Raw genomic sequence first — 19552 nt, 5'->3', positions numbered from 1 at the left:
AAGTTCCAAAAAAGCTAAGACAGAGTGAACTGACGTCCAAGAGGACACACGGGAGGAGACGGTGGTCCCAGGATGCAGATGGAGGGAGCCTTGTGTGTCTCCGATCCGAGCTGGGCATCCTTGCGGGCAGTCGCCTGATATGCCGGGCATGTCTGCGTGACAGAGGAAGGGAAAGGGAGCATTGACTTTCAGCGAGGGGGCAGGGGTGGGGGTAGACGTGGCCCTCACCCCGCTCTCAGCCCCTCGTGCTGTAGGCCGGGGCATCCTCTCCTGAGGAAGGACTCTGCTCGTCTTCTGTGAGGTGGTCCTCGGACTTTTGGGCACTTTTGTTGCCTTATTTTTATTCTTCTATGTATGACTAGTGATTAATATGGTTATGGTTATATGTGGCTTTCTGGAAAAGGAAATGGCACCCCACTCCAGTACTCTTGCCTAGAAAATCCCATGGACAGAGGAGCCTGGGAGGCTGCAGTCCATGGGGTCACGAAGAGGTGGACACAACTGAGTGACTTCACTTTCACTTTTCACTTTCATGCATTGGAGAAGGAAATGGCAACCCACTCCAGTGTTCTTGCCTGGAGAATCCCGGGGACGGGGGAGCCTGGTGGGCTGCTGTCTATGGGGTCGCACAGGGTCAGACACGACTGAAGTGACTTAGCAGCAGCAGCAGCAGAGCGATCAACACACACGCACGTGACTTTGGGTCTGGTGAGTCTGAGGGAGGCTCTCAAGATCCATGTGAGTTGCAACAAGGATTTACAACCACGTAGTAAACACCCAATCATAGAATGTTTGACAGAATTGTAACACTGACAGGTCGTAACTCAGTCATGGAGGGTCTCAGACAAGACATGAGCAACTGCGGAGACGACACGGCCTGGCCTTGGCGACTGTGTCCCAGCTGGCTGGCTCCGCAGGGAGGCCACGCCTGGTTCAGGACTTTCCCAATCATTTTTGTCATTAGCGGTGTAGCTATGTGTCCTGTGTTTGGGGACTTCCGAGGCCTGTACCATCTCTGAGCAGTGGGTTCCAAGTCCATAGTCCGGGTTCTGCACTTCAGGGGTCTTCTGAGGCCAGCATAGAATTGACAAAATTACTCATTTAGCAAGAAAAAAAATTTACCTTAATGCAGAACAAGTAGCCAAAATAAATGGTGTTTAGGATGAAAAAAAATGGATTAATTGAGGAGTTGAGAGGGGTTGTCAGAATGTATAGAAATTATAGGATCGGAAACAGATTTGGGGTTTGGGACAAAAATAAGGAATTTATTTAGATAATAAGTTATATAAATATCTATATAAAAAGAAGAAAAACAGGAGGCTGGTGCCTCTAATCAGTTTGAACATGAGGCAGATGTGTGTCTCTGATGCTTTTGCATTTTTTATCTGAGCTGAACTTCTGCTCTGTGGGTGGCAGTGTCTGAGGCCTGGTCCCCATGGTGCTGTGAGGGGCAGAGTCCTGTGGTGGGAGCAGGGCTGTGGTGGGAAACAGCTGCCAGTTCTCGGGCTCCTGGGAGCCATGCAGCACGAGCGCTCTGAGCAGCGCCCGTCGTGCCAGCCAGGCTGTGACTGTCCCACGTCCTTCCTGCAGCTGAAACCAACGCCATCAGTGAGAACACGGAGACGCTGCACCTGAGCCCCATGGTCACCATGGAGCACGTGGGCCCGAGTGCAGAGAAGAGCCCAGAGGTGTGTGAGCACTCCTGTGAGGAGCTGGGCAGCATGATCCGAGAGCTCTCGGGGCTGCATGTCATCGTGAACCAGCTCCACGAGAACCTGCGCAAAGTGGTGGGTGCCTAGCCAGTGACGCCCCTCTGACCAGGACTAACCGCCAGTAATCATGGGTAACTTCCACTAACCACAACTAACCTCCACTAACCATAACCAACCATGACTGATCTCTGCTAACCATGAGTGACCACCACTAACCATGACTAACCACGAGTAACTGCCACTATGACTAATCTCTGCTAACCATGAGTGACCACCGCTAACCATGACTAACCACCACTAACCACAACTAACCACCACTAACCATGAGTAACTGGTACTAACCATGACTAATCTCTGCTAACCATCACTAACCACAACTAACCACCACTAACCATGAGTAACTGCCACTAACCATGACTGATCTCTGCTAACCATGAGTGACCACCACTAACCATGACTAACCACCAGTAACCACGAGTAACTGCCACTATGACTAATCTCATAACCATGAGTGACCATCACTAACCACTAGTAACCACTACTAACCACAACTACCACTAATCATGAGTAACTGCCACTATGACTAACCAGGACTAATCTCTGCTAACCATGAGTGACCACCATTAACCACAAATAACCTCTACTAACCATGACTAACCACACTAACCACGACTAACCACTAGTAACCACCCCTAACCACCACTAACCATGAGTAACTGCCATTAACCATGACTAATCTCTGCTAACCATGAGTGACCACCAATAACCACTAGTAACCACCACAAACCACAACCACCACTAACCATGAGTAACTGCCACTAACCACCAACCAAGACTAACCATGAGTAACCACCATTAACCACAAATAACCTCCACTAACCATGACTAACCACACTAACCACAAACCACAACTAACCACCACTAGCCACGAGTAACTGCCACTATGACTAACCACCACTAACCAAGACTAATGATGACTAATCTCTGCTAACCATGAGTAACCACAACTAACTACAAGTAATCTCCACTAACAATGACAACCTCCACTAACCACTACTAACCACAACTAGCCACCACTTACCATGAGTAACCTCTACTAACCACCACTAATCCAATGAACCTTTACAAACTTCCACTAACTACAACAAATCTCCACTAACCATGAGTAACTACCACGAACCACAACTAAGCTCCACAAACTATGACTAACCACCACTAACCATGTGTAACCATCACTAACATTTACTAACCACCACCAAGCAAGACTAACCATGACTAATCTCTGCTAACCATGAGTAACCACCATTAACCACAAATAACCTCCACTAACTAACCACACCAACCAAGACTAACCACCACTAACCACAACTAGCCACTACTCACCATGAGTAATCACTGACCACAACTATGACTCAATGCGGGAGACGCAGGTTCAATCCCTGGGTCGGAAAGATCTCCTGGAGAAGGAAATGGCAACCCACTCCAGTATTTTTGCCTGGAAAACACCACGGATGGAGGAGTCTGGTAGGCTGCAGTCCATGGGATTGCAAAGAGTTGGACACAACTGAGCGATTTCACAACCATGACAACCTCCACTAACCACAACTAACTACCACTAACCACAACTAGCCACCACTCACCATGAGTAACCACAAATCACAACTATGACTAGCCTCTACTAACTTTCACTGATCCAACTAGCCTTTACTAATTTCCACTAACTACAACTAATCTCCACTAACAATGAGTAACCACCACTAACCATAAGTAACCTCCACAAATCATGACTAACCACCACTACCATGTGTAACGTGAGTAACCATCAATAACGTTTACTAACCACCACTAGCCTTTGCTAACCAGAAGTAACCAGCCAGCTCCCTGGACAGAGCCCCAGGTATCTGGTTAGAATGCCGTGAGGGGACTGTGGTAGAAAACGTGCTCACCGGCTACATGGCCTCCTCTGCGAAGCCTAGAACTCAAGGAGATTCATCTCCCAGGAAGCAGGAAGCCCGGATTCAGAGGGCAACCTGTTTAAAGACGGAGTTTGGTGTGGGCGGTGGCTGAGGGTGAAGGCTGCACAGCCCCGTGCGTGCACACTGACGTCCTTTCCTCCACCTTCCAGTCAAATGACAACCAGTTTCTCTGGGAGCTCATTGGCGGGCCGCCCAAGACCAGGAACGTGTCCGCCTGCTGGCAGGACGGCCGGTTCTTTGCCGAGAATGAGACCTGGGTGGTGGACAGCTGTACCAAGTGCACGTGCAAGGTGAGCCGGCCGCGCAGCCCCGGGGGCCGCCCCAGCCTGGGCGCTCAACCCCCGGCCCTGCGGGGCCCCCGACCCCCGGCCCTGCAGGGCCCCTACTAGCCGTGAGCTGGACATGCAGCCCCCGGGGCTGCCCCGGCCTGGGCGCCGACCCCCGGCCCTGCGGGGCCCTGCTAGCCCCGCTGACTGCAGGTGCCGTGCGGATGGAGGCCACCCCGAAGGAGTCAGCCCGTGGTTCTGCATGAGAACCAGGAGGGCGCGGCCAGGGTTGCCCAGTGGTGGGGGACAGGGGGCAGGGCTGGCAGTGCCCCTCCCATGTCTGATGGCCCTCGGTCCTGCGAGGGCCTCGGGTCCAGCACAGACCCCCGGGGGAGTGTCAGTGCCCACAGCTCTGCAGGCCGTTTGGTTTCCTTGTTCACCCACTCTGTCTCCCCAGGCAGCCTGGACACTGAACATGGCCCGTCCCACCTGTCCCACTGCTGGGCGTGGAGGGCCCTGGGCTTGGTGCTCCGTGTGGGGGGCCCAGGGGGGCACAGTCCAGGAAGCCGCTCCAGCTGAGGGGAGAAATGTCCCCACGTCTGTGTAACAAGTGGACCCTCCAGATCCTTCCGCTCTGGCCCTTGCTCAGCGTTTCTGTTTCTGCATGTAACACAAACACAAGGAAAATGTCGCTTTTCCTCGTAGAAATTTAAGACTGTTTGCCACCAAATCAGCTGCCCGCCTGCCACGTGTGCGGACCCCTGGTTCGTGGAGGGCGAGTGCTGCCCATCCTGCGTCCATGGTGAGTGCCCAGCGGGTGGGCTGCAGCCTCCGGGCTCCAGGCTCAGCCGTGTCCGTGCGTGTCATGTGCCGGCTGGTCCCACGGGAAGCCTGGGGCTTGGGCTGCGGTCCTCGGGGCCAGGGCTCCCGGAGCCTCACATCAACGGGGCCTCCAGGTCCTCTGGAAGCCCCCAGATGCTCGCGGCTCCCCGATGGCCTGGTGCCCTCCCTCTGGAAGCCCCCAGACGCTCGCGGCTCCCCAAGGGTGCGGTGCCCCCACCTCAGCTGGCCCCCTGCCTTTGGCCCCAGCTCCACAGCAGCCAAGCCTCCAAGGCTCCCCACCCCTTCCCATGTCACCAGCAGCGTTGACTGGACTGGTTGCTTTCTCTGAGATGTGCTCTGCATGTCCTGGTCTGGGGGTCCGCAGGTTGCTGGCCTGGGCGGGGGATGGGAGCCCCTGGTGGAGGCTGGGAGCCCTTGGCCATGGGCAGGGCTCTACCTCTCCATGAAAATGTAGCGTTTCTGGGCTTCAGGGTGATGATGCCCTTGACCCAGGGTGAGTTTTACGATGAAAATGCAGCACGAGGTGTACAAACGTGCATGGCAGGCACTGGGTGTTTCTTGGCAGGAAATTTCCTTTTTATTTAACTTGTTCCCATTTAGAGTATTTGGAACTAATTTTAGTGTCCTGTCATTTCAACCCCAAATTGAAGTTTCATTGCTGCATGTAAACCAGCAAACAGCTGTTAGAGTGGAAATAGCTCGCGAAACAGCTGTTAGAGTGGAAATAGCGCGCGTGCTGGTGGCCCCAGCGGCAGCTCTGCAGCAGAGGCGGCGTCTCCTCTGAGAGGCCGTCAGGGTCTCCCATGGACTCCTCCCTGCCAGAGGTCACTGGGTGTCTGGGAAAGCTCCTCGTGCGCCCCCTTCCCTTTCTTGGGGTCCGCTCCCGCACTTCGACCCTGGGACAGATGTGTCTGCCCACCTCCTGTGTCCACCTAGGGACTCTGCTCGGACTCCAGGGCTGGCCTCCCGTGCAGTGGGCCCCTGGGGTCTGACGGACAGTGGTATCCCCGTGCAGACGGCGAGGAAGGCTGGTCCCCATGGGCAGAGTGGACAGAGTGCTCGGCCACCTGCGGGTCAGGCACCCAGCAGCGGGGCCGCTCCTGTGACGTCACCAGCAACACCTGCCTGGGGCCGTCCATCCAGACGCGGGCCTGCAGCCTGGGCAGGTGCGACCACCGCAGTGAGTGTCAGGCCCGCCCCGGGGTCCTGGGGGTCCCGGGGGCCCTCTCCCCAGTTCGGGCCTCCTGCCACCGGGGCTCTTCCCTGCCTGGTCGGTGGGAAACTCCTGGGAGGGCCCAGCCTGCTCTCTGCCGAGCCCTCTGAGCACCGATGTGCTTTCCCCCCTGCGCTAGTCCGGCAGGATGGCGGCTGGAGCCACTGGTCCCCGTGGTCCTCCTGCTCAGTGACCTGCGGCGTCGGCAACGTCACCCGCATCCGCCTCTGCAACTCGCCAGTGCCACAGATGGGGGGCCGGAGCTGCAAGGGGAGCGGCCGTGAGACCAAGGCCTGCCAGGGCCCACCCTGCCCGGGTGAGTGGACACGGTGCGGCCCCGCCCTGGGCCAGCTTTCCACAGGACGCGGGCTGAGCCGGCCGGGCGCCCAGAGCCCCTTGTCTGGCTGGTGTCTCCGTTTAGAGGCCCAGCTGCGTCCCAGTGCAGATCCCGTCCCCGCATGACCTTGCTGTCCTCCCGCCCCCAGTGGATGGCCGGTGGAGCCCCTGGTCCCCATGGTCGGCCTGCACAGCCACCTGTGCTGGAGGGATCCGTGAGCGGACGCGCGTCTGCAACAGCCCCGAGCCCCAGCACGGAGGCAAGGACTGCGTGGGGGATGTCAAGGAGCAGCAGATGTGTAACAGGAAGAGCTGCCCCATAGGTGGGTGTGCGGGGTGGGGAGCCGCCTGGCAGGTGGGTGTGCCCGGTGGGTGGGTGTGCCCAGCGGGTGGGTGTGCCCGGCGGGTGGGTGTGCCCGGCGGGTGGGTGTGCAGGCACTCCACTCCATCCAGGATGCCCAGCAGGTGGGTGTGCCTAGCAGGTGGGTATGCCTGCCAGGTGGGTGTGCCCAATGGGTGGGTGTGCAGTGTGTGGAGCCCCCCGGCACGTGGGTGTGCGGAGTGGGGAGCCACCTGGCACGTGGGTATGCCTGGTGCGTGGGTGTGCAGGCACACCATCTCATCCAGGATGCCCAGCAGATGGGTGTGCCCATCAGGTGGGTGTGCTCGTCAGGTGGGTGTACCCATCAGATGGGTGTGCGGCGTGGCTCCTTGGCCCTCTGCCTCTTGGCCACCTGTGGGCCTGGACGCTTCTGCCGCAGGCATCTCTGAGGCCACCACTGGGTGCTGTTCCTGGGCAGCCGCGAGCCTCACTGTCTCCTCCCTCCCTGCAGACGGCTGCCTGTCCAACCCCTGCTTCCCTGGAGCTGAGTGCAGCAGCTTCCCCGATGGCTCCTGGTCCTGCGGCTCCTGCCCGGTGGGCTTCCTGGGCAACGGCACCCACTGCGAGGACCTGGACGAGGTGAGTGCCCTTCCCCAGGCTGTGGGGTGGCCCGCGAGGTCTGGGGCCCAGGCTCATGTCCACCCTGTCGGTCCCGCAGTGCGCCGTGGTCACGGACGTGTGCTTCGCAACGAGCAAGGCGCACCGCTGTGTCAACACCAAGCCCGGCTACCACTGCCTGCCCTGCCCGCCGCGCTACAAGGGGAACCAGCCCTTCGGTGTCGGCCTGGAGGCGGCCAGGACTAAGAAGCAGGTGAGCCGCTGTCTTAGAGGCTTGAGGACCATCAGGAGGGCTGGGACGGAGAGGGGCGGGCGGCGTGCGGAGGGACCGCTTACTCTGCGGGGAGCAGGGCCCGGGGAGCTGAGTGTCTGCACAGCATCCCAAGGGCCCGGGTGAGGACCTGCGGCCTTGCCGTGATCCCTGGCATCGCCGAGGCTGGGGCGGGCTGTGCCCCTGCTCTGGCATCACTGAAAGCTCAGGCCCTTCCGGGGGGCGCAGCCCTGGGGGTGTGGGATGGACCTGGGCTCCCAGGTCCCTGCATCAGGGTCGGGGTCAGCGTGCGCCCTCACCTCCCCAGGTGTGTGAGCCCGAGAACCCCTGCAAGGACAAGACCCACCGCTGCCACCGGCATGCCGAGTGCATCTACCTGGGCCACTTCAGCGACCCCATGTACAAGTGTGAGTGCCAGACTGGCTACGCGGGCGACGGGCTCATCTGCGGGGAGGACTCAGACCTGGACGGCTGGCCCAACAAGAGCCTGGTGTGCGCCACCAACGCCACGTACCACTGCATCAAGGTGTGGGTGCCCCGCAGCCGCGTGCCTGCCCCAGAGGCCAGCGGGGGCGGGGAGGGGCGGGAAACACCAGGCCACCCACCGGCACCCCCACCAAGGCACCTGCCCAGGGCTTTCTGCAAATTCCAGGGGTCGTTCTGGAGAAGTAGCTCATTGTTGGAATTGGTAGAGGACAGAGTGCCTGATACACGTTTATTGACTGAAATCAGAGAGGGTTGAAGTCAGTGAATAGGGGCGATGGGTGGTGCTGGCCCTCGGCTCCTGGCCCACCCCTGCAGTGGAATGACCCTGGGCAGCCCCTTGGCCGGTCAGAGGTCGTCACCGGTGCCTGGAGCTTTGGGGGAGGAGCCGGGTGGGGCCTGGTCCCGTCCTGTGTTTTCCTTCTCTCCGGTTCCCGTGGTCCGGGCTCTTCACCGGGATCCAGGGCTCCAGACACAGGCTTCCTTTCTCCCCTCACGGGCGGTGCTGACGTCGGGCCTCAGGCAGCCCCCGGGGGGACACGCAGAGCCCGGCCTGGCCGTGAGGTCTCCGCGGCGCGGCTTCCTCGAGCTCCACCAGCTGTGCCCTTCCGGCTTCCTCCTGAGGGCAGGGGGCTCGGGACGTTTTCATAACGCCTGCTTCCTCCTCTCGCAGGATAACTGCCCGCTCCTGCCCAACTCAGGGCAGGAAGACTTCGACAAGGATGGCATCGGGGACGCCTGCGACGATGACGACGACAACGACGGCGTCACGGACGAGAAGGTGGGCGGCTCCCGCGCCGGGCCGTCCTCGCGCTCGGAGCGCCTGGGGCTGCTCCTCCCGCCCCCGAGCGCCGGGCCGGTCCTCGCGCTCGGAGCGCCTGGGGTGCTCGGAAGCTCACTGTGAACCTCCGGGACTTCTTTCCCCACGAGGCTGAGAGTCACCGGGAGAATCCTGTGGTTTCTACCGCACGTTAGCCAGCCAGGCGTGCAGCCACGTGGGCTGCTCTACTTAGAACGCTTTCAATAGTTTACTTTTACTTATCCATTCTCCTTCTGGGGGAGCGGTGCCAGTGATGCAGGGCTGTCTCTTCAAGCAGAGATGCTACCGCTCACTGCCTTGATAGCAGAATCTTGTTGTTCAGTTGCTCAGTCATGTCCGACTCTGCGACCCCATGGACTGCAGCACACCAGGCCTCCCTGTCCATCACCAACTCCTGGAACTTGCTCAAACTCATGTCCATTGAGTCGGTGATGCCATCGAACCATCTCATCCTCTGCCGTCCCCTTGTCCTCCTGCCTTCAATCTTTCCCAGCATCAGGGTCTTTTCCAATGAGTCAGTTCTTCACATCAGGTGGCCAAAGGACTGGAGCTTCAGCTTCAGCATCAGTCCTTCCAATGACTATTCAGGGCTGATTTCCTTTAGGATGGACTGGTTGGATCTCCTTGCAGTCCAAAGGACTCTCCATTTCCCGAAAGAATTGTAGCAGACATATGTGATCTAACGTATTCATACATAATTCAGACACAGACACAGAGCAGCTAAGGTTTGTTTGCGGGTTCACTTCCATTGATGCATTAACTCTTTGGATCTTTCATTCCCTCAACGTTGACGTGTCTATCGTCACCGTCTATGTGTCTGTCCTCACCATGATATACATACTGTATCACCTTTACCATGCTGCTGCTAAGTCACTTCAGTCGTGTCCGACACAGTGCGACCCCATAGACGGCAGCCCACCAGGCTCCCCCATCCCTGGGATTCTCCAAGCAAGAACACTGGAGTGGGTTGCCATTTCCTTCTCCACCTTTACCATAGACAATCTCAAAATTTTTCATATGGATAGACTGTGTAAATAATTATAAAATGACTTGACGTCAAGAAATTGTAGGTAGAGCTTCCTGGCTGTATTTCTACCCTGGTTATCTTGATCTGCTTTAAATACACGACTTGTAAGTGCCAAGTCCTGTTATGAGTAACCCAGCGAGCGTCTGTACGCTGTTGCTGGAATTCTTCCCTTGATTTTTTTTCTAGGACAACTGCCAGCTTCTCTTCAACCCCCGTCAGTTCGACTACGACAAAGACGAGGTCGGGGACCGATGCGACAACTGCCCCTACGTGCACAACCCAGCGCAGATCGACACGGACGGCAACGGGGAGGGTGACGCCTGCTCCGTGGACATCGACGGGGACGGTGAGCGGGCCCGCCCGCGGCTGCGGATGCCGTGCGCTCTGTGATGGCTGGGGGAGCTCCGCCCCACGTTAACTAGCATGCGACGTCCGAGTCATGTCTCCTCTCGTGAGACCATCCCCATCCAGCCCCTCTTCCCCGGGGCCTCGGACCCCCGGTGGGAAACAGCCCACCTGCAGCTTCCTTTCCCGACCATGTCCTGCCAGCCCTGGTGTCTCCTCTCATGCCCGCTGTTCACAGCCCCAGGAGCCCAGCACCCTGCCCTGAACAAACCGAGCTTCTGAGAAGGGTCTCCCAGACGCCCTCTGTTTCCCCAGTGACCTGCTTCCAGGTGTCACTGAGCCATCCATTGCAAAGACCCCGCCAGGGCTTCACCCTAGACGCTGGAGATTTGTGATGGCATCAAGCCTTTTAAGCGGTGCCAGTGGGCCTGACCCTGCACCCACCCCCAGCACGGCCTCGCCCTGGGCACCTGCAGCCCGGTCAGCAGCCTGCCAGACTCACACCCACTCCCCCGCCTGCCCGCCCCCAGCTGTGTTGTCTCCAGGCTGCTTTCTTGCTGCCACTTGGCATCTCACTGACCGGCTTCTATCAGCGCAGGATGGCGTCTGCCCACGCTGCTCTCGAGGGCTTTTCCTGGAGATGAGGCATCTTCTCCTGTCCTCCATCTGTGACGTCCAAGCCCTGTATGGGTCAGGGTCCTTCCCCGAGTCTCCCCACCTCCTGGGAGCCTCCATCTCCCAGGACCCCCACCTGCCAGTACCCCTGCCTGCCAGGACTCCCTACTTCCCAGGACCCCCCACCTCTCAGGACCCCCTACCTCCTAGAGCCCCCACTTCCCAGGACCCCTCACCACCTCTCAGGACCCCCAGCCCACTGCCTCCCCCAACCTGCCAGGACCCCCTCACCTCCTGGGAATCCCCCACATGTCAGGTTAATTCATAGTTTTCATAACTTGGATGAAATTCATGGTCTACTTTCAGATTTTTGGGTATAAGGTACGGCACCTAAGCCTCCATCAGTGTCTGTCTTGGTTGGTTTCCTAGTAATGTAGGAAATGGGTGAGTTTGTGGAGCCCAGGTGGCTGGCCAGTCCCCAGCAGCTCAATGTAGACTTTCTGAGTGGATGTTGGGGCAACGGTCAGCGTGAAGATGCAGATATTTACTCTGCAGTGACTTGTGTGCTGAGCCTCGGTGCGCCTCGCCATCCAGGGACCTCTGAGAGTTGGTTCTGCTTTAAACTAAGGGTATTTTCCTTTTAATGGGAAATCTGTCATGAATCTAATTATCTTCGCATTTTATGATTCCTTAGATTTCTCTTTTATTAAACCAAAGTTTGGCTGTACGTTGTTTAATGCAGTGAGCCAAGCAGTGCGCCTTCTCTAAACCCCGTGCGCCCTGTTCTCCCTGCATCCCACAGATGTCTTCAACGAGCGAGACAACTGTCCCTACGTCTACAACACCGACCAGCGGGACACCGACGGGGACGGCGTGGGCGACCACTGTGACAACTGCCCCCTGGTGCACAACGCGGACCAGGTGAGGGACGGGCACAACCCGACCAGGTGAGGGACGGGCACAACCCGACCAGGTGAGGGACGGGCACAACCCGACCAGGTGAGGGACGGGCACAACCCGACCAGGTGAGGGACGGGCACAACCCGACCAGGTGAGGGACGGGCACAACCCGACCAGGTGAGGGACGGGCACAACCCGACCAGGTGAGGGACGGGCACAACCCGACCAGGTGAGGGACGGGCACAACCCGACCAGGTGAGGGACGGGCACAACCCCGACCAGGTGAGGCACGGGCACAACCCGGACCAGGTGAGGGACGGGCACAACCCGGACCAGGTGAGGGACGGGCACAACCCCGACCAGGTGAGGGACGGGCACAACCCCGACCAGGTGAGGGACGGGCACAACCCCGACCAGGTGAGGGACGGGCACAACCCCGACCAGGTGAGGGACGGGCACAACCCGGACCAGGTGAGGGACGGGCACAACCCCGACCAGGTGAGGGACGGGCACAACCCCGACCAGGTGAGGGACGGGCACAACCCGGACCAGGTGAGGGACGGGCACAACCCGGACCAGGTGAGGGACGGGCACAACCCCGACCAGGTGAGGGACGGGCACAACCCCGACCAGGTGAGGGACGGGCACAACCCGGACCAGGTGAGGGACGGGCACAACCCCGACCAGGTGAGGGACGGGCACAACCCGGACCAGGTGAGGGACGGGCACAACCCCGACCAGGTGAGGGACGGGCACAACCCCGACCAGGTGAGGGACGGGCACAACCCGGACCAGGTGAGGGACGGGCACAACCCCGACCAGGTGAGGGACGGGCACAACCCCGACCAGGTGAGGGACGGGCACAACCCCGACCAGGTGAGGCACGGGCACAACCCGGACCAGGTGAGGGACGGGCACAACCCGGACCAGGTGAGGGACGGGCACAACGCGGACCAGGTGAGGGACGGGCACAACCCCGACCAGGTGAGGGACGGGCACAACCCCGACCAGGTGAGGGACGGGCACAACCCCGACCAGGTGAGGGACGGGCACAACCCGGACCAGGTGAGGGACGGGCACAACCCCGACCAGGTGAGGGACGGGCACAACCCCGACCAGGTGAGGGACGGGCACAACCCGGACCAGGTGAGGGACGGGCACAACCCCGACCAGGTGAGGGACGGGCACAACCCCGACCAGGTGAGGGACGGGCACAACCCCGACCAGGTGAGGGACGGGCACAACCCCGACCAGGTGAGGGACGGGCACAACCCGGACCAGGTGAGGGACGGGCACAACCCCGACCAGGTGAGGGACGGGCACAACCCCGACCAGGTGAGGGACGGGCACAACCCGGACCAGGTGAGGGACGGGCACAACGCGGACCAGGTGAGGGACGGGCACAACCCCGACCAGGTGAGGGACGGGCACAACCCCGACCAGGTGAGGGACGGGCACAACCCCGACCAGGTGAGGGACGGGCACAACCCCGACCAGGTGAGGGACGGGCACAACCCGGACCAGGTGAGGGACGGGCACAACCCCGACCAGGTGAGGGACGGGCACAACCCCGACCAGGTGAGGGACGGGCACAACCCGGACCAGGTGAGGGACGGGCACAACCCCGACCAGGTGAGGGACGGGCACAACCCGGACCAGGTGAGGGACGGGCACAACCCCGACCAGGTGAGGGACGGGCACAACCCCGACCAGGTGAGGGACGGGCACAACCCGGACCAGGTGAGGGACGGGCACAACCCCGACCAGGTGAGGGACGGGCACAACCCCGACCAGGTGAGGGACGGGCACAACCCCGACCAGGTGAGGGACGGGCACAACCCGGACCAGGTGAGGGACGGGCACAACCCCGACCAGGTGAGGGACGGGCACAACCCCGACCAGGTGAGGGACGGGCACAACCCGGACCAGGTGAGGGACGGGCACAACCCGGACCAGGTGAGGGACGGGCACAACCCCGACCAGGTGAGGGACGGGCACAACCCGACCAGGTGAGGGACGGGCACAACCCCGACCAGGTGAGGGACGGGCACAACCCGACCAGGTGAGGGACGGGCACAACCCGACCAGGTGAGGGACGGGCACAACCCGGGCCAGGTGAGGGACGGGCACAACCCCGACCAGGTGAGGGACGGGCACAACGCGGACCAGGTGAGGGACGGGCACAACCCCGACCAGGTGAGGGACGGGCACAACCCGGACCAGGTGAGGGACGGGCACAACCCCGACCAGGTGAGGGACGGGCACAACCCCGACCAGGTGAGGGACGGGCACAACCCGGACCAGGTGAGGGACGGGCACAACCCCGACCAGGTGAGGGACGGGCACAACCCGACCAGGTGAGGGACGGGCACAACCCCGACCAGGTGAGGGACGGGCACAACCCGACCAGGTGAGGGACGGGCACAACCCGGGCCAGGTGAGGGACGGGCACAACCCCGACCAGGTGAGGGACGGGCACAACGCGGACCAGGTGAGGGACGGGCACAACGCGGACCAGGTGAGGGACGGGCACAACCCCGACCAGGTGAGGGACGGGCACAACCCGACCAGGTGAGGGACGGGCACAACCCGACCAGGTGAGGGACGGGCACAACGCGGACCAGGTGAGGGACGGGCACAACCCCGACCAGGTGAGGGACGGGCACAACCCGACCAGGTGAGGGACGGGCACAACCCGACCAGGTGAGGGACGGGCACAACCCCGACCAGGTGAGGGACGGGCACAACCCCGACCAGGTGAGGGACGGGCACAACGCGGACCAGGTGAGGGACGGGCACAACCCCGACCAGGTGAGGGACGGGCACAACCCCGACCAGGTGAGGGACGGGCACAACCCCGACCAGGTGAGGGACGGGCACAACGCGGACCAGGTGAGGGACGGGCACAACCCGACCAGGTGAGGGACGGGCACAACCCCGACCAGGTGAGGGACGGGCACAACCCGGACCAGGTGACGGACGGGCACAACCCCGACCAGGTGAGGGACGGGCACAACCCCGACCAGGTGAGGGACGGGCACAACCCCGACCAGGTGAGGGACGGGCACAACGCGGACCAGGTGAGGGACGGGCACAACCCCGACCAGGTGAGGGACGGGCACAACCCGGACCAGGTGACGGACGGGCACAACCCCGACCAGGTGAGGGACGGGCACAACCCCGACCAGGTGACGGACGGGCACAACCCCGACCAGGTGAGGGACGGGCACAACCCCGACCAGGTGAGGGACGGGCACAACCCCGACCAGGTGAGGGACGGGCACAACCCCGACCAGGTGAGGGACGGGCACAACCCCGACCAGGTGAGGGACGGGCACAACCCCGACCAGGTGACGGACGGGCACAACGCGGACCAGGTGAGGGACGGGCACAACCCCGACCAGGTGAGGGACGGGCACAACCCCGACCAGGTGAGGGACGGGCACAACGCGGACCAGGTGAGGGACGGGCACAACGCGGACCAGGTGAGGGACGGGCACAACCCCGACCAGGTGAGGGACGGGCACAACGCGGACCAGGTGAGGGACGGGCACAACGCGGACCAGGTGAGGGACGGGCACAACGCGGACCAGGTGAGGGACGGGCACAACCCCGACCAGGTGAGGGACGGGCACAACCCCGACCAGGTGAGGGACGGGCACAACCCCGACCAGGTGAGGGACGGGCACAACCCCGACCAGGTGAGGGACGGGCACAACGCGGACCAGGTGAGGGACGGGCACAACCCCGACCAGGTGAGGGACGGGCACAACCCCGACCAGGTGAGGGACGGGCACAACCCCGACCAGGTGAGGGACGGGCACAACGCGGACCAGGTGAGGGACGGGCACAACCCCGACCAGGTGAGGGACGGGCACAACCCCGACCAGGTGAGGGACGGGCACAACCCGGACCAGGTGACGGACGGGCACAACCCCGACCAGGTGAGGGACGGGCACAACCCCGACCAGGTGACGGACGGGCACAACCCCGACCAGGTGAGGGACGGGCACAACCCCGACCAGGTGAGGGACGGGCACAACCCCGACCAGGTGAGGGACGGGGCGGCCGACCAGGGCGTCGCGCAACCCCGACCAGGTGAGGGACGGGGCGGCCGACCAGGGCGTCGCGCAACCCCGACCAGGTGAGGGACGGGGCGGCCAGCCAGGGCATTGCGCAACCCCGACCAGGTGAGGGACGGGGCGGCCGACCAGGGCATTGCGCAACCCCGACCAGGTGAGGGACGGGGCGGCCGACCAGGGCATTGCGCAACCCCGACCAGGTGAGGGACGGGGCGGCCGACCAGGGCGTCGCGAGGTGCAGAGGTCGAGGGGTCATCACAGACTGCGTGGCCTGGTGGTTTTCCACGCGCTCTGCCGGGACACGACAGACAGGCTGCTCAATCATTTTAACTGAAAACGCTGACTGAACTCGAGCCCGAGCATGACTGCATCTCGCTGGCCCCCAGCCAGACAGTAGGTGCCTCTGCCCCGCTGTGCGTGGGAGCAAGTCTCCCAATCAGCTCGGTGTTTCCATGAAGCAGGCAGTGAAATTGGCTGCTTTTCCAGGTTGGCCTCTGGAAGCCACAGTGGGAATGGAACATGCTGATGTAGTTCACAGAGCATGCTGGAGAAAGGACGTTGTCAGAAAGGACCTGATTCCGTGGCAGCTGATGCTTTCCAGTCCCCCTTAAGGAGGGCGAGGCCCTGTAGGGGGTGGGTTAGATGCAGAGACGCCTGACCCCAGTGCCCGTTCTGATGTTGGCGGGTTGTCTCAGGAGGCCGTCTCCTCTCTGCGGTCGCGGCTCACGTGGGGTGAGGTGGGCCAGGCTGCACGCGCTCGGCGACTTCAACCTGGCATCTGTTTCGCTGGGCGGAGGCTCAGTGCCGCTGTCCCCGAACTCTGCCTCCCAGACCGACGTGGACAACGACCTCGTGGGAGACCAGTGTGACAACAACGAGGACGTCGACGAAGACGGCCACCAGAACAACCAGGACAACTGCCCCTACATCCCCAACGCCAGCCAGGCCGACCACGACCGCGACGGCCGGGGCGACGCCTGCGACTCGGACGACGACAATGACGGGGTCCCCGATGACAGGGACAACTGCCGGCTGGTCGCCAACCCCGGCCAGGAGGACGTGGACGGTAGGTGCCTCGCAGGGCGGTGGGGCACAGGGCATGAGGTGTCGCACAAAAAGAGCTCTTTACCCTAGCGGCCCCGGGGAGAGGGTCTGCAGGGCCCGGAGCCAGGGCGGCTCAGGGTCTCAGGTGACGCATCAGGGGCGCAGCAGAGGACCGGGTGTCCTCTGGCGTCTGCTGGAGGCCGACCCAAGTGCTGGTGGAGGGCGCGCAGCTGCCCTGGACGAGACGGAGGTGGGGGCGGGGAGGATGGAGCCCACTGACCCAGAGGCACATGGAGACTCACTGGCTGAAGGGCAGCTCCAAGGACACCCGGCCACGAGCAGCACAGAGCTCCTTCTTGACAAGAGGACCAGTGGCTTCTGTCCCCACAGCTGGGCCTGCGAGAGGGCTTGGCTGGTGCCGGGGGTGGTTGGAGTGGAGGCGAGGCCGGTGCTCAGGGATGTCTTCGGGGCTGTGGATACTCCCGCCAGCTAGAGCGCAGGCCTGTCTCCCAGAGTGCGGAATATGTGCCTCTGAGCAGAACGGAGGGACTATCTGCCTCTGAGCAGAACTGAGGGACCATCTGCCTCTGAGCAGAACTGAGGGACCCTGTGCCTCTGAGAGGAACTGAGGGACCCTCTGCCTCTGAGCGGAACTGAGGGACCCTCTGCCTCTGAGAGGAACTGAGGGGCTGTCTGCCTCTGAGCGGAACTGAGGGGCCGCGTACCTCTGAGGGGAACTGAGGACCGTGTGAGGGATGTGACGGAAACTTGGTTGAACTCGGTATCTTTTCTCCCTCTAAGGCAGCAGGCGGTCCGACAGGGTGATTTAGTGAGCGGTCATCTGGATTGTCACCGTTAGCATGGAGTGCATACCCATGAGGTCTCAGCGGGCATCTCTCCATAAGCCAGGCTGGTCCGTGGCCCCCAGCCCCACCCCTGGGAAAACTGACAAGATGCCCCCCAAAACCGGAAGTCCATTTCTCCCCAGGGAGACCATTTTTCATCAAAGAGTTCTGCCCTCAAGGCCAAGCAGATTGCAGGCGGGGCAACTGAGGTAGTAGCAAAGGTTCTGAAGACATTCAGAGGGAAAAGCTGGAAATTCAGCTTGACTTCCCCTGGCAAGGTTCAGGTTTTGTATCCCAATTTCAAGTTCAGAATGAAAAGAAATGGCTCTCACGGGAGCTCACATATGGCAAGCTTCACTGCAGTGTTATCAGAGCGACGTTTTGAGAAGAGAGTCCAGACTCCTCCTCAGGGTGTTGGGGCAAAACGTCAGCAATTGCAGGCGCTGATCCAGAAAGCACTGCCAAGCCCTTGGCCTCAGAGTTTCAGAGACTCATGTACTAAGTCTTCTCAGACACAGAGAGGCAGACGGCGAGCCCTCACTTTGCTTTTCTCTCTGCTCCTCCTCGGCGACAGGCGATGGGCGTGGGGACGCCTGTAAAGATGACTTTGACAATGATAGTGTCCCTGACATTGACGACGTGTGTCCCGAGAACAACGCCATCAGCGAGACGGACTTCCGGAACTTCCAGATGGTCCACCTGGACCCCAAGGGCACCACTCAGATTGATCCCAACTGGGTCATTCGCCATCAAGGCAAAGAGCTGGTGCAGACAGCCAACTCCGACCCTGGCATCGCTGTGGGTGAGCTTCAGCATGTGTGCCGCGGAGCATGCAAGCTTGCCCCTTCAGACTGAGGGGACAGAGCAGTGGGTCTCTCTGGTAGCTCCCACCCTCCCTTGGTTTGCAAACCATCTTCCTAAGTATTTGTGATGGAAGAGCTCGGGGAAGGGCGTCTTTGCCTCTCCAGTCTCTGAGATCTCTTATTCAGCAGGCCCTTTTATTTTACGGATTCTGTGTTTATTACCTAAGGCAGTGAAGGCCTCCCGTAACTTTAGAAAGATTAAGTTCCCTCAGTGCCCTCATCGCCCAGGAACAGGGCTCCAGTTGGATGGAAGGGAAGAGCCCTCTCCGCCTGTGTCCAGGGGTCCCCTAGAAGGCTGTTTCTGATGGCACATGTTCCCTGCGGCCTCCAGGTTTCGACGAGTTCGGGTCTGTCGACTTCAGCGGCACATTCTACGTGAACACAGACCGCGACGACGACTACGCGGGCTTCGTCTTCGGCTACCAGTCCAGCAGCCGCTTCTACGTGGTGATGTGGAAGCAGGTGACACAGACCTACTGGGAGGACCAGCCCACCCGGGCCTATGGCTACTCGGGGGTGTCCCTCAAGGTGGTGAACTCCACCACGGGGACGGGCGAGCACCTGAGGAACGCCCTGTGGCACACGGGCAACACGGAGGGACAGGTGAGCACGGCTCCTCCCGGCAGGCGGCTGCCCTGGGCCCTCAGGAGAGCAGTCCCAGCCCCTCGCAAAATAGCCCCAGCTCTGTTTATGTTCATTTCACCTCAGCCAGTCAGGGTGAGCCACTCGGTCACGTCCGACCCTTTGCGACCCCAGGGACTGTAGCCCACCTGGCTCCTCTGTCCATGGGATTCTCCAGGCAAGAACACTGGAGTGGGTGTCATTCCTTTCTCCAGAGGATCTTTCTGAGCCAAGGCTCGAACCCAAGTCTCCTGCATTGCAGGCAGACTCTTTACCATCTGAGCCACCAGGGAAGCTCAGATAATTACAATACTCTCGCTTATTAAAGATGCCGTGCCTGGTGCTTGTAT

At 61.0% G+C, this 19552-nt stretch overlaps 1 protein-coding gene across 1 annotated transcript in view; it reads left to right on the top strand.

The window, feature by feature from the left end:
* Positions 1-19552, top strand: part of THBS2 (thrombospondin 2) — a 34425-nt gene that overhangs the window by 8068 nt on the left and 6805 nt on the right. The window contains exons 5-19 of the mRNA XM_055536204.1: positions 1591-1787; positions 3838-3978; positions 4660-4756; positions 5813-5977; positions 6150-6326; positions 6496-6669; positions 7180-7307; positions 7387-7539; positions 7865-8083; positions 8714-8821; positions 10074-10233; positions 11650-11768; positions 16661-16895; positions 18293-18520; positions 18913-19184. Coding sequence (XP_055392179.1) covers positions 1591-1787; positions 3838-3978; positions 4660-4756; positions 5813-5977; positions 6150-6326; positions 6496-6669; positions 7180-7307; positions 7387-7539; positions 7865-8083; positions 8714-8821; positions 10074-10233; positions 11650-11768; positions 16661-16895; positions 18293-18520; positions 18913-19184 — 2573 coding nt within the window. The remainder of the gene's footprint in view (positions 1-1590; positions 1788-3837; positions 3979-4659; positions 4757-5812; positions 5978-6149; positions 6327-6495; positions 6670-7179; positions 7308-7386; positions 7540-7864; positions 8084-8713; positions 8822-10073; positions 10234-11649; positions 11769-16660; positions 16896-18292; positions 18521-18912; positions 19185-19552) is intronic.

Source organism: Bubalus kerabau, chromosome 9, assembly GCF_029407905.1.
Source record: "Bubalus kerabau isolate K-KA32 ecotype Philippines breed swamp buffalo chromosome 9, PCC_UOA_SB_1v2, whole genome shotgun sequence".
Classification (NCBI taxonomy): Eukaryota; Metazoa; Chordata; class Mammalia; order Artiodactyla; family Bovidae; genus Bubalus; species Bubalus kerabau.
Note: the sequence above shows the minus strand (reverse complement) of the source record. Positions and strands in the feature narration are given on the sequence as shown.